Below are 24,444 nucleotides of genomic sequence, written 5' to 3'. Positions count from 1 at the left end.
AGATATGCAGATGACACCACCCTTACAGCAGAAAGCAAAGAAGAACTAAAGAGCCTCTTGATGAAAGTGAAAGAGGAGAGTAAAACAGTTAACTTAAAGCTTAACATTCAGAAAACGAAGATCATGGCATCTGGGCCCATCACTTCATGGGAAATAGATGGGGAAACAATGGAAACAGTGACAGATTTTATTTTTCTGGGCTCGAAAATCACTGCATATGGTGACTGCAAGCCATGAAATTAAAAGACACTTGCTCCTTGGAAGAAAAGCTATGACCAACCTAGACAGCATATTAAAAAGCAGAGACATTACTTTACCAACAAGGTCCATCTAGTCAAAGCTATAGTTTTTCCAGTGGTCATGTATGGATGTGAGAGTTGGACTATAAAGAAAGCTGAGTACTGAAGAATTGATGCTTTTGAACTGTGATGTTGGAGAAGACTCAAGAGTCCCTTGGACTGCAAGGAGATCCAACCAGTCCATCCTAAAGGAGAGAAGTCCTGAATACTCATTGGAAGGAGTGATGCTGAAGCTGAAACTCCAATACTTTGGCCACCTGATATGAAGAACTGACTCATTTGAAAAGATCCTGATGCTGGGAAAGATTGAAGGTGGGAGCAGAAGGGGATGACAGAGGATGAGATGGTTAGATGGCATCACGGATGCGATGGACATAAGTTTGAGTAGGCTCTGGGAGTTGGTGATGGACAGGGAAGCCTGGGCGTGCTGAGTCCTTGGGGTCGCATAGTCAGACACAACTGAGTGGTTGAACTGAACTGAATGAAATTCCTAAACTCACACATGACTTTGGGATGAATTTGTGGCATTTTTATCCTGCACTTGCAGAATACTCATTCAAGTAATGAGCTAAAGTAACGCTCATTCAAGAAGGTGGTAAGTGTAGTTCCACAATTCCCTGGAAAATGAATGCCAAAGCTAAAACTAAATCAAGGTGAATGTCATTTGCCTAAAGAAGAGCCCCATTAACCATGGGGAGGAAAATGGTGATCCCATGAAGAATATTGGGAAAAGGACGCATAGCTAAAATGCAGAAATAATGCTTTAATAATACAAGTGATCACATTTTTATTAACGAAGTCTCCTAAGCAAGGAAGCAAATACATCCTTTAAAGGAGTCTGAAATTAATCTTGATAGGCAGAAATCTACACTACTCAAATATTCTAACTATAGTTGCAATCTGAACTGAATGCCTACATTCTAAACTCTTAGTCACTTTATTAAGAACCAGAAAAGGGACTTGCTGCAATACAATGGGAACTCCTCTTAGTTTTTCTCTGAGAAAGAGAAAAACTAAGAGACAACTCAGCATGGAGCTGAAAATGCTGGATGTGATTTATTTAATTAATTAATTTAATTTATTACATTCATTTCATAAAATTATTCTTTTTGGTTTTTGGATTGGGACACTCTTAAGGATTCAAACAGCACCATGTTTCAGCACTGCTATTTCCAGGGCAAGATCAAAATGCGTATCAGAGGAAAGTAATAATTCATCATCGTAATAGTTACATCCCACTTTAGAAACCACTAGAGACTGCTTAACATTCTTATTTCCAACATGGTCTTCCTGAGTTTTCAGGTGACAACTGGAAACTGATGCCAGAAGGCTTTTTTCCTGTTTGTTCCTGATGAAGAGGGCTAGATGTGGAGTTCATTTTCATCTGGGGTGACACTCAGCTCTGAGCTTCCGCCCGCCGGCTCCTTCCCTTCCCTGTTTGCGCCACTCCTTTGAAAGTCTCCAGGGGCAACATCTGGGTCCAGTCACTGAAAACAGATGGGCTATTCTACCTCCTCTCTGGTCTCCCTGGAGACCTCTGCCCGGCGGGGGGCTGGGGAGGGGGTGGGGGGAGTATGCTCTTGGACCCTAATGACATGCTGACTACATTTTTCCTGTGTCTGTATCTGTACAGCCCTTCTCATTACGGACGGATTTCCCTATTTCAAAATCTTCCTCAGATTTCTTGATGTTGTCATTGGGTCCTATTATTTTTCTTGCTGTTATGATTTTTCTTCTGTGACTTTCTACAGCCAAATCCTCTTCATCTGTCATGGAACCAGAGGCCAAATTTCCTGAAAATCATCACTTTAGCTTACGGTCACTTTTGCTTACCATCATTTATTGCTTAATCAATAGCAGGTTCAGAATCAGTCTGGATTTCTCCAGCGCTGTGGAATATCAGCTCTTTGATGTCTCTTCCTGGTGTTAAGACTTCATCCATTGGCACCAAGCCCCTTTCTCTGTTTCTTCCTCTTAAGGAAAAAGATCTAAATGTTCCACTTTGGTTATGGGAACAAAGGCTTTTGTAGATTAGTAATTAAGAGTAATAAAAAAGTTTTATTGAACACTATGAGTCAGGCTTCTCTGGTGGCTCAGCAGGAAAGAATCTGCCTGCAATGCAGGAGATGTGGGCTCGATCCCTGGGTTGGAAAGACCCCCTGGGGAAGGATATGGCAACCCATTCCAGTATTCTTGCCTAGGAAATCTCCTGGATAGAGAAGCCTGGCGGGCTACAGTCCATGGGGTCACAAAAGAGTCGGCCCTGAGAAGCAGAAGGCATAAACCAAACAGTCTGGGGCGCAGATGAGGCCTTGGTTATCACAGGGTGTGGGCACCGTGTTTAAAGGCTGGCCCTGGGTGTGACGCTCTGGCAGCCTCACTGACCCTGGGAAGAGCCTGTGCTCTTGCCAAGTTCACCTAAGCACCCACGTCCCACTCCTTATTCCTAAGCCCAGGGCCACAGGCTACCCCAGGTCCCAAGCACTGGACTGCACTCAGATGGCAGAGGCCCTGGCACTCTTCTCCTGAATGCCTGGCTAGGAGGCAGGGTGGTGGGCAGGCCAAGATACTGGACAGGAGGCAAGCACTCCTGGGTCGCTGCTGTGACTCTTTCTCTTCTGGCTGTGCTGGGTCTCTGTTGTTCCATGGGCTTTTCTCTAACTACAGCAAGTTGAGGCTATTCTGGAGTTGTGGCATGCAGGTTCTAGGGCTTCAGAAGCTGCAGCTCCTGGCTCCAGAGCACACGCTCCGGAGTTGTGGTCATGGGCCTAGTTGCCTTGCGGCAGGTGGAGTCTTCCCAGACCAGGGATGGACCCCAGGTGTCCTGCACTGGCAGGCAGATTCTTATCACTGAACCATCAGGGAAGCCCAGGCTTGACTCTTAACAGAGCCCATCAAGGAGTTCCATACTCTGGACAGCGCCCAGGGATGTACTAGGGCCATTAGCCAGGCTCCAGAGCTGAGACGGTGGTCAAACCCGCCCCTGCTTTCTGGGAGCCATCAGTGACCTCAGTATGATGGAAAACTCTATGCAGCAAACAACAGTCAGCGCCTCTGCTTTTCATACTTTCCCCCCACGGAGGATGGGGCTCCCTGGTGGCTCAGTGCTAAAGAATCCCCCTGCAGTGCAGGACACGAAGGAGACACAGGCTCAGTCCCTGGGCCGGGAAGATCCCCTGGAGGATGGCATGGCAACCCACTCCAGTGTTCTTGCCTGGAGAATCCCACAGACAGAGGAGCCTGGTGCACTACAGTCCATGGGGTCCCAAAGAGTCGGACACGCCTGAGCAACTGAGCACACAAAATTCAGTAAGGGAAAGAGGAGGAGTTGGGCAGGTCCAGGGAGCAGAAATCTTCATGGATCTCACTCTTGACGTCAATGTTTCATTTTACTTTCTGTGATTTTGAGGCCGAAATGAAATTCACACTTCCTGGCCCTTGGGGGCTAACGCTTTGGCCCGGATCAACTTTTTGTTTCAGAAGCAGGGAGGACTGTCCAGTGCAGTGTCCCTGCCTCCACCTGCTAGCAATTCCTGCTCAGTTGCAACAACCAAGACGTTTCCATCTGTCAACAAATGTTCCCTGGAAGACGCAGTCACCTCTGGTTTAGAATCACGGCTTTAAAAGGCAGAACCAGTCCTTGCTAAATTTGGGGGGTAGGTTTAAGCAGTTTTGGTCCTCAAACTTCTTCAGGTAGTGATTGCATTAAAACATCCTCACTTTACCCACCCCTCATTTGTTTGTTTGGGAATGACAGTCACCACTGGGCTGAGGGCCACTGCTGAGGGACTGCGCTTGGCCAGCTGGATCCTGGCAAATTTAGCATTAGGTTCTGTGGGTGTCATTTGGTCAGTGTAAGTGGGGAGTAACTTGGGGACCCTAAATTCAACACAAGGGCTCAGACCAGAGTGGGGACTGTTCTTTCTCTGCAGAGTCATCCTCCCAGATAACCTGAGAGTCACTCAATCCCAAATATTTGACAAGAGCCACTGACCTTGGTGAATATGTGCCAGAGACAAGCAGGTGATGTGGTGAAGACATGAGTTCCAGGCACTGAAAGAGTCCTCCTTCTCGGTCATCACCTGCCAAATTGACAGAAAAAATAAACAAACAAACAACGGCTGATGATATTCTTAGAGAATAGAACTTATTAGCAAGGCAGATGGCAGACAACGCACATCTCAGTACCACCATTAAGCAGGGGTATGTTGCATGCAAGGCCTACTGTTACTCCTAAAATGCCTGTCACCCCTAAAAGCTTCAGTTAGATGAAGAAATGCCATGACATGCTGTGAGTCCAGTTTACATGTTTCTATTAATCCCTCACTCGTATCAAGCGTGGTGGTGCATCCGCCCTCAGTCACTTCAGTTGTTTCTGACTCTTGGCGACCCCACGGACTGTAGCCCACCAGGCTCTTCTGTCCATGGGATTCTCCAGGCAAGAATACTGGAGTGGGTTGCCAGGCCCTCTTCCACGGGATCTTCCTGACTCAGGGACCAAACTCAAGTCTCCTGCACTGCAGGCAGATTCTTTACCACTAAGCCACTGGGGAGGCCCAAGCATGGCAGTGCCACGCTGCATTTCTTGAGATGTGACCAGCGATGAAGAAACAATTTGAAGGAGAAGGACAGAGAATGTGAGATGGTTTTAGTCAGGTCACTCACTGCCTGGAAAATTCTAAATAACAGAACTAACTAAATCTAGTCTGCAACAAAACCCACCCACCTTTCCACCCTCCTTCCCCATATTGTAGTCACATATTGCCGGGTTTTCAAACTTTTTTTCTTTCCTCTTCTTGTCTTTTTTGTTTTCTTAAGAGCTTTCGCTTGAAATTCATTTCCTGACCATTCTAGAGGCGGGAAGTCCAATATCAGGGTGCAAGCACAGTCAGGTTCCGGGGGGACTCTTTTCCTGGCTTGAGGACGGATGCCTCCTTTCTGTTTTTGCACAGCTGCCCTGCTGCTGCTAAGCTGCTTCAGTGTCCAACTCTGAGACCCTACGGATCTTAGCCCGCCAGGCTCCTCTGTCCACAGGCAATAATACTCGGGTGGATTGGATTGCCATGCCTTCCTCCAACCCAGGGATCAAACCTGCATTTCTTATGTCTCCTGCATTGGCAGGCAGGTTCTCTATCACTAGCTCCACTTGGGATGCAGAGAGAGTGATCTCTCTCTCTTCTTATGGCATCTAATCCCATTATGAAGCTCTCACCTTCATGGCCTCATCTAACCCTATTGACCTCCCAAAGGTGACATCTCCAGATCCATCACATTGGGAATGAAGGCTTTGACATTTGAATCTAGAGGAGGGATGCAGACATTCAGTCCACAACAATATTCCTTTCGATTTTCATTATAGAATTATATGTACTAATTCTTAGAGGAATCTTATAAGAGAAAGGCCATAGACTTTGGAGCTTGAGAAATAAAAATTGAAACTACAGCCCGATTACTATCTACTTTGGTGGTGTGGACAAATTATTTCACTTCTGAGACGTTAAAAATTTTCTTAAAGTCTGTCATATAGAGTGAAGTAAGTCAGAAAGAGAAAAACAAATATTGTAAACATATATGTATATACATACATATCAAATATCATATGTTACCACACACATATATATATGGAATCTAGAAAAAATGGTACTGATGGACGTATTTGCCGGGTAGGAATAGAGTCGAAGATTTAGAGAATAGATTTGTGGGCGTGGAGAAGAAGGGGGGTGGACGAACTGGGAGAGCAGCATTAATATATGCACACTACCATGTGTGAGACAGCGGGCTAGCAGGAAGCTGTTGTACAGAACAGGAAGCTGAGCTGAGTGCTCTGTGATGACCTAGAAGGGGTGGGATGCGGGGTGGGGGGAGAGAGGCTCCAGAGAGAGGGGATATGCGTATAATACAGCTGATTTATATGCAGAAACCAACACCACACTGTAAAGCAATTATACTCCAATTTTAAAAATGCAACACCAATTTTTAAAATTTAGATATTGTTGACAATAATATATTAGTTTCGGGTGTACAATATAATAATCTGATATTTGTGTATACTGTGAAATGACCACCACAGTGAGTCTAGTTAACATCTGTCACCATAGTGACACGTTTCTTTCTTGTGATGAAAGCACAAGGACTAGTTAATAACATAACTGCTTGTATATTTGAAAGTTGCTAAGAGAGTAGATCTTCCAAATTCTCCTCAAACTGTTTCCTGGATACCTGCCACGTCTCTAGCATTGGCATGGGTGGTGGCCGTGTCTGACCTGTGTGAAGAATAAACGCAAAGATGGAAACTGGACTCAGGATGATTATGCTCTTTATTCATTTAGGGAGTATATTTTTCAGCTTTACTCTGTGTGAGATGGTCTTTCAGTCACTCTAACGAAGGAAATGGTTTGCTTTACTTGGTTTTCCAATCAGTGGGAAGTGAAGAAATAGAATTGGAATAAAATAAGAAGGAAAAGGATAAACAGAAAAGAGAAAGATGCCTAATCGCAGAGTTGGCAGTTAGAGTTGTGTCGGTGGAGTTTGGAGGCAGATTCTTATCTGACCAGAGCAGAGTGTGAAATTTGGCACTTCTGGGGTTTCTTTGTTTCTTCTTGCCTTTGTTTGGAAAACCTAAGGGCTTGATATTTAAACTTTCAGCAATTTTCTTTGCTCAGAGAAATAATACTCAAGTTGAAAGCTAGAATATCATTGGAAGGACTGCTGCTGAAGCTGAAGCTCCAATACTGTGGCCACCTGATGCAGAGAGCCAACTCAATGGAAAAGACCCTGATGCTGGGAAAGATTGAGGGCAGGAGGAGAAGGGGATGACAGAGGATGAGCTGGCTGGATGGCATCACCAACTCGACAGACATGAGTCTGAGCAAGATCCAGAAGTTGGTGATGGACAGGGAGGCCTGGCGTGCTGCAGTACATGGGGTCGAAAAGAGTCAGACATGACTGAATGACTGAACTGAACTTGGACTGTGTATATGCTTCCCATTTTTCTTCAGCCCACACTCTGAGTCTTCTGGTTGCAAGGTCATCTGCCTCCCACTGCTTCCCGGTTCCTGCAGGGCCTGGAGGTCAGACTCCTCTGTAAAAACCCTCCTATAACAGAGTGCTTTGTGCTCCAGCAGAAAAGTTGGCACAGCAGAAACTCTCTGTCCATGTATAATTTCGCATGATCACCTGGGGCAGCAGGCATAGCTCAGAGGATCATGTGCGCCTGCGGTCCCCACCCAACTGGGGCATCTCATGAGAGTGGAGGGAGAGGAAAGTGTCTGTCTTGCTCCCTGCACTGGTGTCACCATCACAACTGAAAGAGCACGGTAGAGATAGGTGATACTCAAGCAATAGCTCACAGAGCACCTTTCGCAGAGGTGAGGACAAGAGCTGGCCAAACACTCACGGACCAAAACCGCCCCATCACACTGCAGAGGAAAAGGCCAAGAATCCACACCAAAGCCTGGTGGACAGGCTCTCCTAAACGTGCTCTGGCTGCCCCCACCATCACACGGGAGGGAGAGAGGAATCTCCGTGTATCCAATATAACGTGGATGTGTCCAAATAGAATTGAGGGACAATTTTAGATTTTTTAAGGCGTCAGTGGATAGAGTAAGTTTTCATGAGCCTGGTCAAGAACAAAGCAGAGAGAGAAGACTGGCTGGGCTACACGGAACCCTGAAGGAAGCAGGCACATCAGATGGGAGAAGCTTACAGACGGCCCTGGCAGAGCTGGCTATGGCTGAGCCCTTCCACCAGGATGTTGCTGTTGTTTAGTCGCTAAGTCCTGTCTGACTCTTTGCAACCCTGTGGACTGTAGCCTGTCAGTCTCCTCTCTCCATGGGATTTCCCAAGCAAGAATACTGGCGTGGGTTGCTAGTTTCTCCTCCAGGGAATCTTCCCGACCCAGGAATTGAACCTGCATCTCCTGCATTGGTAGGTGGGTTCTTTACCACTGAGCCACCAGAGAAATCCCCAAGAGGATGAGAGTGAAGATCAAGTTCAAGTTAAGGAGAAAGGCCCCTGGCAGCCAATTCCTAAGTGCTTTTCCTTATATGTCAGCATCATGGTCCTGCAGCAAGACTCACTGGAGAAGGCTCAGAGCAGCCTCATACTTGCTGGCAAGTGGCCCCGGCCCTCCACTTACCAGATGGAAAGGTTGGCACGACTGCCCCCTACCCTCCACAACTACCCCCAGACCTCCACTGAAGGACAGCACCCAGAAGGTGGAATGTGTTGATAGGAAGGCAGCTTCATGAGGGCAAATGCCCAGAAAAGTAACCAACGGAGAAGCCCCTGGTCCCTTGAGTTAGCTGATGGGCGGGAAGCAATAAGCTGAAGCCACACAGGTCCATACACTGAGGCAGGGTGGCCTTTGTGTGTGGGGTGTACTTCATCCCACAATCAGGTGGTCCAAGCGAGCAGACCAGGAGATCAAACTCTATTCAGCCTCTAAGTGTAGACTCAGTGCTAACTGCAGAATATCACTGTCAGCAGCTGTAACCCTGCCGATAACTGTAACCCAACTCCAACGCACAGAATTTTTACATTTACTTACTGCGCAAAAACATGGTAGAATGATAGAAATCAACTATTTAACCCTCCAAAGTTAAAATGTCTTAACCCAAGGTTTCATTAAAGATGGCATGGTGGGACTTTCTGGTGGGACAGTGGTGAAGACGCTGCGCTGGCAATGCAGGGAGCGCAGGTTTGATCCCTGGTGGGGGAACTAAGACCCCTCAATGCAGGGCAGAATGGCCAAAGGATTTTTATTTTTTAATGGCATGGTTGTTCTTTACGTCAAGCAGTAAACCTCCTATTGAAAACTTGTGCATCAATTAACCTTCCCCGTGCTCAGTGGTGTCCGACTCATTGCGGCCCCAGGGACTATATACCCCACTGGGCTCCGCTGTCCGTGGAATTTTTTAGGCATAAATTAGCCTTATGAAAGCAAATCCTTCTTAAAATGCACCAAGCAACAGACACTGTCTCAAACCCTTAAGTTGCACTTGCTCATTTAGCCTTCAGAAGCCCTGGAGATAAGTGTTATTGACATCTTTTACTATCTTCATTTTGCAGATATAAGGTTGAGGAATTTGCCCAAGGTTGCAGACCTGGGTTGGGACTGGGTACCCAGTTTTATGAGCTCATATTTCTAGTCACAGGATACACTGCCTCCCAACAGACTGATGGAGAATTAGCTCCCTGTCCCTCCCAAATGCATAGTTTATAGAAATATGTTGTCACACCTGGTCATGTTTGATGTGAATGACATCCCACATATTCCCTCTAAGGGAAATAAATGCTTACTTCCTAATAAGTCATCATACAGCTAAGATGGAACTGAACTCATAAAGAGACCCCTGCTGCCTCATCTTTGGTGAATACCCATATCCATTCCCCCCTTTTGCTTTTCTAGCTGCTACTGCTAAGTCGCTTCAGTTGTGTCCGACTCTGTGCAACCCCATAGACGGTAGCCCACCAGGCTCCTCTGTCCCTGGGATTCTCCAGGCAAGAACACTGGAGTGGGTTGCCATTTCCTTCTCCAATGCATGAAAGTGAAAACTGAAAGTGAAGTCGCTCAGCCATGTCCGACTCTTAGCAACCCCATGGACTGCAGCCTACCAGGCTCCTCCGTCCATGGGATTTTCCAGGCAAGAGTACTGGAGTGGGGTGCCATTGCCTTCTCCGTTCTTATCTAGAAACACCCCCAAATAGGTTGGGCAGCTATATAGCCAGTTAAAAACACTTAGCTCCCTACAGAGGATCTATTAAAAAAACTCAGCTAACATCATATGTAATAGTAAGTCTTCAGTGCTTTCCCTCTGAATCAGGAAGAAGATGAGAATGTCCATATCTCCACTTCTATTCAACATTACTGCAGGTTCCAGCCAGGGCAATAAGGCAAGAAAAAGAAACTAAAGGCCGAGAGTTTGGAAATGAGTTAGACTGTCTTCACTACAGAAAGATGTGATTTTTACACAGAAAATCCTAAGGAATATACAATAAAACTACTAGAATTAAGAAGTCAATTAAGCAAACTGATAAGCCTTTGATATACAAATCAAAAGTGAAAGTGATAGTCAATCAGTTTTGTCTGATTCTTTTCGACCCTATGGACTACACCCCGCCAGGCTCCTCCATCCATGGAATTCTCCAGATAAGCATACTGACAAGGGTAGCCATTCCCATCTCTAGCAGATTTTCCTGACCCAAGAACTGAACAGTCTGAGTCGCCAGGGAAGCCCATACAAATCAAAGTCAACTGTATTTCTGTATTCTAGGGATGAGTAATTGGAACTTGAAATTGAATCCACTCGCCAACACAGAAGACGCAGGAGCCGTGAGCTGAATCGCTGGAGCAGGAAAGTCCTCTGGAGGAGGGAATGGCAGCCCACTCCAGTATTCTTGCCCAGAGAATCCCATGGACAGAGGAGCCTGGTCGGCTGCAGTCCATGGGGTAGCGAGAGCTGGACACGACTGAGAAACTAAACCATCACCGCTGCCCAGCCACATGGAGATGTTTCCTGTGCTTTCGGCCGTGTGAGGCCTCCTGCTCGCATTCAGCAGGTGCTCTGTGAGACTTGTTCCATGCATACAGCTGTTTGTGATGCGTCTGTGGGTGGAGGTGGGCAGACGTGAGGTCCGTGTCCTTCAACTCCACCATCTGATTAGACCCCCTGGGCTCCTGTCTCTGGCAGCATTTAAAACATTTCTACCTTTGTATTCAGCTCCAAATCTATTTGCTGCGTCCTTTGAATTTGTTTTCCATGCTGTTTTAAATCTGCCCTCTTCCTTTTTGTTTTACTGTGGAGAGAAGGTGGAATCAGTTGGGGCGGGGAGGGCGGGAAAGAGTCTAGGCCTGACCAATAACCATGTAGGCCTTTATAAGTTTGCTAAGCTTGGATATCAGATTCTACAAAACACTTTAGGTACCATATGTCTTAAATTATATCCATCCGATATGCGGAATAATACAACATGCATTTATTAAAAAATTTTTTTTAATATAAATTTATTTATTTTATAGAGAAGTAAAGTAGGTCAAACAATGATTTTTCCTTACTTTCTGCTTCTCCGGCTGTCCACAGAAGCCCACTCCCCTAGACTTGTGAGCCTTTGTCCAGGAGGAAGTAATCTTGCCCAGCAGATGAAAGTGAAACTGTCTGTCACTCAGTCACGTCGGACCCTTTGCTACCCCTGGACTGTAGTCCATCAGGCTCCTCTGTCCAGGGAATTCTCCAGGCAAGATTACTGGAGTGGGTTGCCATTCCCATCTCCAGGGGATCTTCTCAACCCAGAGACTGAACCCAGGTCTCCTGCATTGCAGGCAGATTCTTTACCACCTGAGCCACCAGGGGAGAAGCCGAGTAGATGACCACCTGGTAAAGTAATGGAAATGGTGCACCCCAACCCATACAGGGTTTCTCCTCCTTCTCCTTTAGCTTCTCTTCTTTCCCTTCTCTCGTAGGTGGACCGTGGGGTCTGGTTTCCCCACACTTACCCCACCTGCAGCACACGCTCACCTGGCCTCTCAGCCCTTTCGCTGCAGACTCCTCTGTGGCCCTCTGTAGCCTGGCAGGAGAGGCTGGGGCCTGCCTGGGTCCCGCCTGCATTGCTCTCTGTGACTGCACCCTGGGTGCGGCTGGAGGACGAGTGCCCCTCTAGCACCCCGGAGGCTAGTCCTCGCCCGGTTGGCCCGCGTCTCCAGCTTCCTGCCTCTCCGCCTGTCTGACTTTCTGTGTGGGGGCGTGCACGTACACGCACGTGTTCTTAATATATTTTCCCGCCTTCCAGTATTTTTTATGTCTATCTTTATTTCATTTCTCTGTATCTCCCTCTCAAGATGAGTTCTTTCTTTCTCTCTCTTTTAAAAAAAATTACTTATTTATTTGGCTGCATTGGGTCTTAGTTAACCATGGCATGCGGGATTTTAGTTCCTCTCCCCGGGACTGAACCTACATCCCGTGGACTGGAAGGTGTATTCTCAGCCACTGGGCCACCAGGAAAGTCCCTCTCTCTCTCTTTTTGCAAACTTCCTTCACCACTTTTCACTTGTCTATGTATCTTTAATGTTCCCACAGTTCTCTGCCTTTCTGCATTGTCTTTATTTTTCTGGGTTCCTGCTCTGGTTTTTTCCTCTCCTATTTCTATGTCTGCAGTTCTTGCTTTCCTGCATTGTCCCATCTGTCTTTTCTCCTGTCTCCTCTTTCTTTCTGCTCTTTTGTGCTTGCCCACTACATTATTTCTTCCTTTACTCTTTAGGCTTGCTTCCAGATTAAGCTTGGTTTCCTCTGTGCGGCTTTGGAGAGAGGACCCGTCTCCTGGCCACCAGCAGCCGCTCCCTGAACTCTGCTCTCCCAAAGCTCTGTTCTTGCATCGGCGGGCAGGGGCTGGTTTGTCTGCCGCTAGCAGCTCAAAGAAAGCAAGGTGGCTGGGTCCACCAGCTGTCAGCTCACTGGTGGCTTCCTGAACTGGGAATATGGGATTCTTTATACCATTACCCTAAGCTTTGAACCTGAGCTACAATTCCAGGAGAGCCAGATAAATACATCTCATCCAAGATCTTGCTACCCATGCCAAAAAAAAAAAAAAAAAGTGAGAAAGGACACAAGATGCCCACTGCTCCTGCTTGTTCCCTACGAAAAGGAGAAGTAAATATTCTCCAGATGCCCCAGAGATGACTGTGCCTTGGCTTTGGGGACCCCAGGGGAGGGGCTAGTTGTGGAATTCATGATGATCTCAGAGCTTGGGTCAGAGTTTGAACCCAAGGCCCTCCGCTCTACCACCATCCCAGAGACCCTTGCCAGGCCCCAACTGGGCACCAGAACCTCACTCCCTTCCCTCAGAGGTGGCCAGTGGCTGCACTGCAAGACCGAGGTGGGTGGAGGAGCCCTCCTCTAAGGATATGAGCTGAGGGGGTGCAAGGCTGGGGTTCCCAGAGGAACACACCATCAAAATGATGGCTGGTGTGATGTCATGTAGAGGCCCAGCATCTCGGATCTTCACAGCACACCCATGTGCCCCGTGGCGCTGGCCCTGGGTTTTACAGTGAGTCCCAGGAAAGTCCAGTAACAGGCTCTAAAGCTGGAATGCAGATGTATCTGTTGGCCAGGTCACACCTCGTCCCCCACTGTCAACAAAGCTTGTTCAGCACAGCCACGTGGCTGCAGACCTGCCCGCCCCCCACACACACACACCCTGACTGTTCACACAGGAGCCTCTCCTCCAGACAGCCTGGGCCACAGCAGCAGAGACAGCATCCTCCTCACCTGCGTGGGGAGCAGGTTCTCCATTCAGTTCAGTTCAATTGCTCAGTCGTGTCCGACTCTTTGCGACCCCATGAATTGCAGCCCGCCAGGCTTCCCTGTCCATCACCAACTCCTGGAGTTTACTCAAAGTCATGTCCATTGAATCGGTGATGCCATCCAACCATCTCATCCTCTGTCGTCCCTTCTCCTCCTGCCCTCAGTCTTTCCCAGCATCAGGGTCTTTTCAAATGAGTCAGCTCTTCGCATCAGGTGGCCAAAGGATTGGAGTTTCAGCTTCAACATCAGTCCTTCCAATGAACACCCAGGACTGATCTCCTTTAGGATGGACTGGTTGGATCTCCTTGCAGTCCAAGGGACTCTCAAGAGTCTTCTCCAACATCACAGTTCAAAAGCATCAATTCTTTGGTGCTAAGCTTTCTTCACAGTCCAACTGTTAGATCCATACATGACTACTGGAAAAACCATAGCCTTGACTAGACGGACCTTTGTTGGCAAAGTAATGCTAGCTTGCCTGCAAAGATGCCTGCGCGTGACACACACGGCATGGCTCCTCTCCATCCGGAACCATCCAATCTCAGGACACACGCCCTTGCCTACTTCAGAGTGGTGTATGGACCCTTCTCTCTGCCTTCGCCACCCACTGCTCCCTCCGAGTTTCTCCTGGGAGCTCCCCTCCACATCATGGTCCAAATGTGCACCCTCTGGTCTCCACCAAGCTTGTACATCCATCCATTGGAGCCCTTCTTGTCACACTGCTCTGACTAGAGCAGGACTGAGATTTGCCTGGTACCCAGCCGAGTTGGGCAGGGCCAGTGGGCACATATAAGACTCCCCTCTCACAGATAGGTGGTGGGGGTAGAGGTGGATTCCAGGCGAAGGGCTGGAATGCAGCTGGATGCAGAGGGCACAGAAACACAAGAGGAAATTTTGTAGAGAGGAGTATAGGCGATCAAGATGTGTAGGGCTCCAGGTCAGGCTTCTCACTGCAGGGCAGTTATAGAGACTGCAGCTTTGGGGGGATCTTCCAGGGTCTCCGCAGCTTCTTCTCTCACCAGTGCTGCCCTCCAAGCTCTGGTCTGGATCCTGGCAGTACGAACAGACCTGACTATTTTTGTCCGGGAGTGGGTATGGGGCAGGGGGGACATATGTGCTTGATCTGACCTGTTTCTGAATCTTTTCACCACTCAGGCTTGGCTGAAATTGTTAGAAGATGAAATCAATAGGCTCTTGGCAAAGGGCTGCTATAATTGAATACATTACATCCCAATTTCTCCTCCTTTTCCCTTTTTGTGTCAAATGAAGAGTCTGCTTTTTATTACTGAGTCTTTCAGAACAGAAAACGAATATCAGATGATACAGCTTCTTTGGTCATTTAGCCTACATTTGAATACATGCCCCTGAAATTGATCTTGATCATTTCCAACAACGGATATGTCAATAAACAGATGGATGCTGCCTTCATCCTTTCCTAGCAGTGTCCTCCTCTTGAAACCGCTTCTAACTGTTCCAGTGGAGGAGGAATACAGGTGGGGGTAGGGGGTGGAAATCAGGAGACTATAAATAGATTTTACAGGCACTGAAGCATGCATTTGGAGTACCATCAGCTAGAAAGATCTTGTTTCAAGAACACGATCTTTGCATTTAGCTGAAGACGACGTTATGGAACCTGACAGCCCTTAGTGACTGCCTAAAGCTGTCATAAGGCAGAATAATGTACATTTAATATGGGAAAGAAATCAACCCTCAGGATCTTTGTTTCCTGATTCTCTGCAGCAGCTCAAATGGTGTTTGGCCCATAAGACAGCTGGTGGAGGTGTTCTTGGGACTGTGGGGGAAAGGCCAGGGGTGCGGCATACAGAAAACTCACCCCACGGGGGTCTAGAGTGAACACAGGAAACGAGAGTCTGGGATGAAGAGCACAAAACCCACTGCAATTTGGACTCCACAGGGCTCTGTGCCTCAGTGGCCACCAGTGACATCGGATCTCCCCCAGAAGCCCTGGGGGCACTCCGGACTCCACCTTCTGCGTTCTCTCCATTAAACTAGCCCAAGTCTCACCCCCTACCCCTCACACTCACTGCTGTGCATGCCAAGTTGCTTCAGTCATGTCCAACTCTGTGTGACCCAAAGGACGGTAGCCCTTTGCCACCCCTCCTAGTTCAGATTAGATCCCAACTTCTCTGGGGTGATGGTTTCTGTGACCTCCCAAAGGGCCACCCTCTCATCACTGACTCCAGAATGATCTTCCTGACACCAATGTGCTCCGGCCACTTGCAGGGAAGGTAGGGTGCACAAGGCTCCCTGCAGCGAGGACCCAGCACCGCTGCAGTCACTCCGCCAGTACCATCACCCCACTGCAGTTTCTGCCGGACAACATGAATCAGCTCATAGTGCATAGACACCCCCTCCCTTTTCAGTCTCCCTGCTGCCCCGCCCACCCCACCTCTCTACGTCATCACAGAGCGCTGAGCTGAGCTCCTTGTGCTGTACAGCAGCTTCCTGCTAGCTAGCTATTTTACACATGGTAATGTAGATACTAAAATTAAAAGACGCTTACTCCTTGGAAGCAAAGTTATGACCAACCTAGATAGCATATTCAAAAGCAGAGACATTACTTTGCCAACAAAGGTCCATCTAGTCAAGGCTATGGTTTTTCCTGTGGTCATGTATGGGTGTGAGAGTTGGACTGTGAAGAAAGCTGAGCGCCGAAGAATTGATGCTTTTGAACTGCGGTGTTGGAGAAGACTTTTGAGAGTCTCTTGGACTGCAAGGAGATCCAACCAGTCCATCCTGAAGGAGATCAGCCCTGGGATTTCTTTGGAAGGAATAATGGATGCTAAAGCTGAAACTCCAGTACTTTGGCCACCTCATGCGAAGAGTTGACTCATTAGTAAAGACTCTGATGCTGGGAGGGACTGGGGGCAGGAGGAGAAGGGGACGACAGATGATGAGATGGCTGGATGGCACCACCGACTTGATGGACGTGAGTCTGAGTGAACTCCGGGAGTTGGTGATGGACAGGGAGGCCTGGCGTGCTGCGATTCACAGGGTCGCAAAGAGTCGGACACGACTGAGCGACTGAACTGAACTGACTGAATGTAGATATGTTAATCCCAACCTACTTGGTACATGAAAGGATGCTCCACATCAGTAATCATCAGGGAAATACAAATCAGAACCACTACGAACTGTCACCTCATACCTTTTAGAATAGCTATTATCAAAAAACAAGAGATAAAAACTGTTGATGAAGATGTGAAGAGAAGGGAATCCTTGTGTACTGTTGGTGGCAATGTAAATTGGTACAGCCACCATGGAAAATAGTATGGCCATTTCTAAAAAATTAAAAATGAAACTACCATATAGATCCAACAGTACTACTTCTGGATATTTATCTGAAGGAAATGAAATCACTGTCTTGAAGGGATCTCTGCACTCCTATGGTCATTGAAACATTATCTACACAAGCCAAGATATGGAAGCGATCTAAGTATTCACACACACACATGCTGAAATAGCCATTCATCATGAGAAAAAAGGAAATCCTACCATTTGCAACCACACAGATAGACTTTGAGGTCATTATGATAAGTAAAATAAGTCACACATAGAAAGACAAATACTTTACAATCTCATTTATATGCAGAATCTAAAAAGGCTGAAGTTGGGACCTCCCTGGCAGTCCAGTGGTTAAGACTTCGTCTTCCAATCCGGGGGTGGGGTGGGGGAGTTGGCAGTGCAGGTTTGATCCCGGTTTGGGGAACTAAGATCCCACAGGCCTCATAGCCAAAAAAAAAAAACAATACATAAACCAGAAGCAATATTGTAACAAATTCAATAAAGACTTTAAAAATGGTCCACATAAAAGAAAAATTCTTTAGATAAATAAAATTAAAAAGATTAAGTCACAGAGAGGGAGTAGAAGGATGACTATCAGGGGTTGGGGGCAGGAGAAATTGACACGTGTTGGTCAAGGGGAAAAATGTCTGGTGACCTAAAGTACAGCACGGCGACTACAGCTAACAGTATTATACTATATACATACAAGGTGCTAGAAAGTACATTTTCAATGCCTCACTCTCTACCAAAAATGCAGCTATGTGAGCTGATGAGTGTTAACTAACAATAGTGTGTTAATCAGTGCACAACATATACGAATCATCACACTGTACACCTTGAAATTACACAGTGTTCTATGTCAATTATATACAACGAAACTGGAGGAAAAATAGCAGGAGAAACTCCAGAAAAGAAACAGCTGTTCAGTATTCAGTCATTTACACCAAGTCAAACTCACCAGTAATTAGCATCCCATAAACTAGAAAAGTGTGCTGTCTATGCTCTGCTCTTCAACCATGAGCCCTGAGTTTGCTACATGCACCCATAAATCTGCGTGTCTCTCAGACTAAGCTCTGTCTTGTCCCTTGCCCTGTCTGGATGATTTGCCCCACTGTCCATGCCTGAGCCTTTCCTACCACCTTGGCCAGGGACCTGCTTCCCATGGTCCAGACTCTCAGATGTCAAGATCTCTGATAGAAGGTTCAGAATCTTTAGGCTCCATCTGCCTGACTTTGGGGCCAGCCCTCAATAGCTCACCTCCTGCCAGGCTCCTTTAACTTTGCCCAGACCTCCCTGTCATCTGTCACCATGCTCTGGATTCCATGCTGCTGGCCGGTCCGGGTGCCCACAACTGTGTTTTGGTATGCAACTGAAAACTCTCTAGCACAGAACTGATACTTGGTGAATGTTGTTGCTGTTTGCCATTTCTTCTTTTCCCCAATTAGCATATCAAGATTCAGTGGTTGAATCTTGGAAAGTTCTGAGTCTCCCATTTCATATAAGAAAATATGATAAGTGCCTGCAATGCAAACAACCTAACTGCTGCGAGGCACCACTTAAGCTGTATCTTTAAATATTTTAATCGAAGTATAAAAAGCACACAGTCAGATGCATAAATCTTAAGTTGACAGCCTGATGATTTTTTACATGTATGCACCCATGTAACCATCCATACCAAGATAAAGAAATTTCCCAAACCCTGTACTGTACTCCCTCCCAGCCCATACCACACTCTCTCACTCTCTGATCCACAGATCACCACCAACTAATTTCACCCCTTCTTGAATGAATGTCATATAAATGGAATCATACATTATTAACTTCTTTCCAGGCTTCTTTCACTACACATAACATCTGTAAAATTCACTTATGTGGCTGCATGTAACAGCAGTTTATCCCTTTTCATTGCTGGATACAATTCTCTGGTATGAAGATATTACAATTAGTTTATCTAATTTCATGCAGATGAACATTTGAGTTGTTTCCAGTTTGGGGCTATTATTGATATAGATGCTATAAACATTCTTGTAAAAGTCTTTCTGTGAGCAGAATTCCATTTCTCTAGGTATTTACATAAAAACCTAGGGGGAAAAGCGCTGGCTGTAGGGTAGCTGTGTGTTTAACTTTATACGGAACTGCCAAACTGTTTCCCAGATCAGTTATCACTATTTTACAGCAACGACCAAAGCTCCCCTTGCTCTATACTGTCACCATGATTGACTTGCACCCTCTTGCTTAACACACTGCAGTGGGTGTGTCGTGGTATTTCACTGTGGTTTTAATTTCAATTTCCCTGATGACTAATAAGATTGAGCGAAGTTTCATGTGCTCATCACCATTCTTTTATCTTCTTTTTTGAAATGTCTTTCAAGTCTGTTGTGTAATTTTTCTTAGATTGTGTCTTTTTGTTACTGGGTTAGAGAAGGTCTTTATTTTGGATAAGTCTTTTGTCAGATACATGTGTTACAAATAATTTTTCCAAGTTTATGGATTGTCTTTTTGCTTTCTTACTGATGTCTTTTGGAGAGCAATATTTTAATTTTGAAAAAAAATCTGGTCAATATTTAATTGAATGATTAGTGCTTTTTATCTTTTTTCACTAAAAAATCTTTGTCTACACCAACTCCAAAGAAATAGTCTCATGTTTTCTTCTAAAATTTTAAGTGTTCACTTTAAGTCAATTTCAAGTTAATTTTTCTGTATTATATGAGGAATGAATTTTTTCCATTTGGATATTTAGCTGTTTTTCACACAATTTGTTGAAAAATTTTTTCGTCACTTAATTCCCTTTGTATCTTTGTAAATGAACATATATTTGTGAGTCAGTTTTCTGGACTTTATACCGTTCCATTGATCTATTTGTTTATCCTTATACCAAATCCATACTGTCTGAGTAATTGCAGCACAAACATAAACTCTGAAATCAGGTACTACAAGGCCTCCACCTTTCTTCAGCTTTTTTCAGTCATTTTGGCTATTTCAGATTATTTGTATTTTCATATGAATCGTCACATCCTCTTGTGAGTTTCTACAAAGATGTCTGCTGCAAATCTGACTGAGATGGAGTCAGATCTACAGACCCACTTAAGGAGAATGAACATCAGAGCAATATTGGATCTTTCCATGCATAGATACGATATACTTTCCCACCTATTTAAGTTCCCGTTAATTACCTTCCACAATGTTTTATAGTTTCCTATGTATAGATCTTGCACTATTTGAATTTTTGTTGCAAAATATATTCCTAAGAATTTTATGTTTTCTAATGATGTTGTAAATTTAATTTAATTTTACATTGTGTTTTCTAATTGTTTATTGATAGTGTATAAAAGTAAATTTATTTTGGATATTGAGTTTGTATCTTGTTACCTGTAGTGATTTACTATTAACAGCTGTGTTGCAAATAAATAACATAATCTCACTGAAGGAGAAGGAAAAAAACATACTGAAGTAAATTTGGAAAATACTATTTTTTTAGATACTGTAAGCTACATGCAAGAATACACAGAAGAACTGTACAAAAAAGATCTTCACGACCAAGATAATCACGATGGTGTGATCACTCCTCTAGAGCCAGGCATCCTGGAATGTGAAGTCAAGTGGGCCTTAGAAAGCATTACTACGAACAAAACTAGTAGAGGTGATGGAATTCTAGTTGAACTATTTCAAATCCTAAAAGATGATGCTGTGAAAGTGTTGCACTCAATATACCAGTAAATCTGGAGAACTCAGCAGTGGCTACAGGACTGGAAAAGGTCAGTTTTCATTCCAATCCCAAAGAAAGGCAATGCCAAAGAATGCTCAAACTACCGCACAATTGCACTCATCTCACATGCTAGTAAAGTAATGCTCAAAATTCTCCAAGCCAGGATTCAACAATACATGAACCATGAACTTCCAGATGTTCAAGCTGGTTTTAGAAAAGGCAGAGGAACCAGAGACCAAATTGCCAACATCCGCTGGATCATCGAAAAAGCAAGAGAGTTCCAGAAAAATACCTATTTCTGCTTTGTTGACTATGCCAAAGCCTTTGACTGTGTGCCTCACAATAAACTGTGGAAAATTTTGAAAGAGATGGGAATACCAGACCACCTGACCTGCCTCTTGAGAAACCTATATGCAGGTCAGGAAGCAACAGTTTGAATTGGACTTGGAACAACAGTCCGGTTCCTAATAGGAAAAGGAGTACGTCAAGGCTGTATATTGTCACCCTGCTTATTTAACTTATATGCAGAGTACATCATGAGAAATGCTTGGCTGGAAGAAGCACAAGCTGGAATAAAGATTGCTGGGAGAAATATCAATAACCTCAGATATGCAGATGATACCACCCTTATGGCAGAAAGTGAAGAGAAGCTAAAAAGCCTCTTGATGAAAGTGAAAGAGGAGAGTGAAAAAGTTGACTTAAAGCTCAACATTCAGAAAACGAAGATCATGGCATCTGGTCCCATCACTTCATGGGAAATAGATGGGGAAACAGTGTCAGACTTTATTTTGGGGGGCTCCAAAATCACTGCAGATGGTGATTGTAGCCATGAAATTAAAAGATGCTTACTCCTTGGAAGGAAAGTTATGACCAACCTAGATAGTATATTCAAAAGCAGAGACATTACTTTGCCAACAAAGGTCCATCTAGTCAAGGCTATGGTTTTTCCAGTGGTCACATATGAATGTGAGAGTTGGACTGTGAAGAACGCTAAGTGCCGAAGAATTGATGCTTTTGAACTGCGGTGTTGGAGAAGACTCTTGAGAGTCCCTTGGACTGCAAGGAGATCCAACCAGTCCATTCTAAAGGAGAACAGTCCTGGGTGTTCATTGGAAGGACTGATGCTAAAGCTGAAACTCCAATCCTTTGGCCACCTCATGCAAAGAGTTGACTCATTGGAGAAGACTTTGATGCTGGGAGGGATTGGGAGCAGGAGGAGAAGGGGACGACAGAGGATGAGATGGCTGGATGGCATCACCAACTCGATGGACATGAGTTTGGGTGAACTCTGGGAGTTGGTGATGGAGAGGGAGGCCTGGCGTGCTGCAATTCATGGGGTCACAAAGAGTCAGACACAACTGACCGACTGAACTAAACTGAACTGAAGCTACATTCACAACGAAATACTGTGTTCTAGTTGTAAATGTGTTTCTCACAGAGAGACGGACTAGCAATTCTGAAACTACTTAATGTGTATACTAGGGAAGATCAAATAAATAAACACACTAGACAGTCAAAGGCAGATTTCTCACTTTCTCAGAGAAAGAGGTTACAAATAGGAAAGAGGGAAGGCTTGTGGTTTGGGATTGGAATCAGAAGTACCAGTAAAAACTCGTGGTTTCTAACATAAGTAAGTACAAATCCGTGTGAGAATGTGTGAGTAAACCTCCATCTATTTTCTAGCTCAGAACAAGCCTAGAAATTGTGATATTCCAGTAGCAAATTAGCATACTCAGCAACCAGATACTGGTTTTTAAATGTTATTCTCCAATAAAAGGACCAGGGACTCTTGGAGAAATGGTTGATTACAGGGTGGGCAGAGAAAATAAAAGATGAGCCTAGGACCTTTTGTGGTACGCAAAGTACAGAAGTTCTAAAAAAAGAATCACGGGGACATAACAAGCAGACATTTGGACTAGCTAACGTAAAAGGAGCTCTCAATAGACAAAGTGGAAACAGTCTGAGCAAGAAAACAAAATATGTTAGAATTGGATGTGGCCCAAATATAGAATATCCATCAATCTGAACTGATATAAATAATACTAAATTGAATAAATAAATGGTTGGTGGAGAAGTGACATCTCTTTCTTCTAATAAAGGAATGTAGCCAGAAGGAGGGAAATTGAAAGTCCTCACTAGTAAACATCTCAGGGGGCTTCCCAGGTGGTGCCGGAGGTGAAGAACCTGCCTGACGATACAGGAGACATGAAACATTTGCTCCGTGGGTACGGAAGATCCCCTGGAGGAGGAAATGGCAGCCCACTCCAGTATTCTTGTCCGGAGAATTCCACGGACAGAGGAGCCCGGCGGGCTGCAGTCCATGCGATCACAGACTCAGATGTGACTGAGCACGCACGCACGCACACACGCACAGAACAGAAGCGTTTCCTGTGACCAGGAACAACCAAGACGGGAGTGCCAGTCCACACAGGAGGCGACACAGGCAGCCTCGGATCTTCCTGTCTGCTCACTCGGGGCTCTCTCCAGACCACCATCTGCCCCTCCTCAGCACCATGTCAGCTCACTGTGACAGGGAAGTCAGTTACGCTTTCCCTCTCTTGAGAGTTGCAGGGGTAGAAGCCTTACCTCTCATTGAGAGATGGGAACATGTCCCCCATTAAAGGAATTTCAAGCCCCAGTCAGCAGAGGAGCCTCACTTTTGTACAAGGTGACTATTGCCCAGGCAGCACCCAGTGCTCAAGGACACAAAGACTGTCCATCAGGTGGCCCTGGTCTCCGGCTCATCCTCCCAGCCCAACTAAACCACCGGAGTTAGAAGATGCAAGATCAACGCAGACCAGTGACTCAGGAAATTTAGTTTCTAATCCTGTTTCCTGTCTTTGATGATCTGCCTCTGGAACAAAGCTCTCGGCATTTCTGTACCATGAGATTTTTCGTAAAACATCTGCACTTCAGGCTGCCCTGAAATGCAGCTTTTAAAATGGTAACAAACAGAACCCAGTGGCTGTTACTCTCTATTTCCTGTCTCTGCTCTGAAACTCCCAGAGAAGTACAAGCAAAGAAGATCAGATTTTCTCTCTAGGTTCAGTGACCATGGTGGCTCAGATGGTAAAAAAATCTGTCTGCCATGCAGGAGACCTGGGTTTGATCCCTGCCAGAATTTGTGTCTGGGAAATCTAACGGACAGAAGACCCTGGTGGGCTACAAGTCCATAGGATCACAAAGAGCTGGACACAGCTGAGTGAGTAACACTTTACTTTTTTGGTGATAGTGGTATTTTCCAGCTCCTCTCTGATTTATCAGATATCACTGGACCCACTGAGCTTCGATGGTGGGTCAGATGGTAAAGAACCCGCCTGCCAATGTAGGAGAGGTGGTTCGATCCCTGGGTCAAGAAGATCCTCTGGAGAAGGGCATGGCAACCCTCTCCAGTATTCTTGCCTGGAGAATTCCATGGACAGAGGAGCCTGGCAGGCTATACAGTCCATATGGGGTGGCAAAGAGTCAGACATGACTAAGCGACTAACATTGGACCAAGTTCCTGAAGACCTGTGACTGAGGAGACTGTGGCAGCTTGACCTCCAGCACACGCCATGGGTGTGCCATCCAATCACCGACACGGACAGCTTGCATTTTCCACAGACAGGAACTCAAGGTTCTAAACGCCAACCAGGTGACCTGGGCAAAGAACCTGTTAGTCTAAAAGTATAACAAAATAGTTGGCATCACCTATTAGAAAGATAGTCTTCAGTGGTACAATGATTTCATTATATTTTAAAGATCTAAAGAGTGTTAGAGTCACACACACACACACAGAGCAGTCAGGTTGCACTGACCACAACAATAAAAACTGTAGGTGACAGTCAGAAAGTTCTAG

The 24,444-nt window shown here is 45.6% G+C and overlaps 1 protein-coding gene across 1 annotated transcript in view; it reads right to left on the bottom strand.

The window, feature by feature from the left end:
• ACOXL (acyl-CoA oxidase like) overlaps nucleotides 1-24,444 on the bottom strand; it is a 360,670-nt gene that overhangs the window by 67,407 nt on the left and 268,819 nt on the right. The window contains 1 exon segment of the mRNA XM_068967451.1: nucleotides 4,294-4,381. Coding sequence (XP_068823552.1) covers nucleotides 4,294-4,381 — 88 coding nt within the window.

The sequence above is a fragment of the Capricornis sumatraensis genome, chromosome 1 (assembly GCF_032405125.1).
Source record: "Capricornis sumatraensis isolate serow.1 chromosome 1, serow.2, whole genome shotgun sequence".
Classification (NCBI taxonomy): Eukaryota; Metazoa; Chordata; class Mammalia; order Artiodactyla; family Bovidae; genus Capricornis; species Capricornis sumatraensis.
The sequence above is the reverse complement of the archived record's forward strand: the minus strand, read 5'-3'. Positions and strand labels throughout refer to the sequence as shown.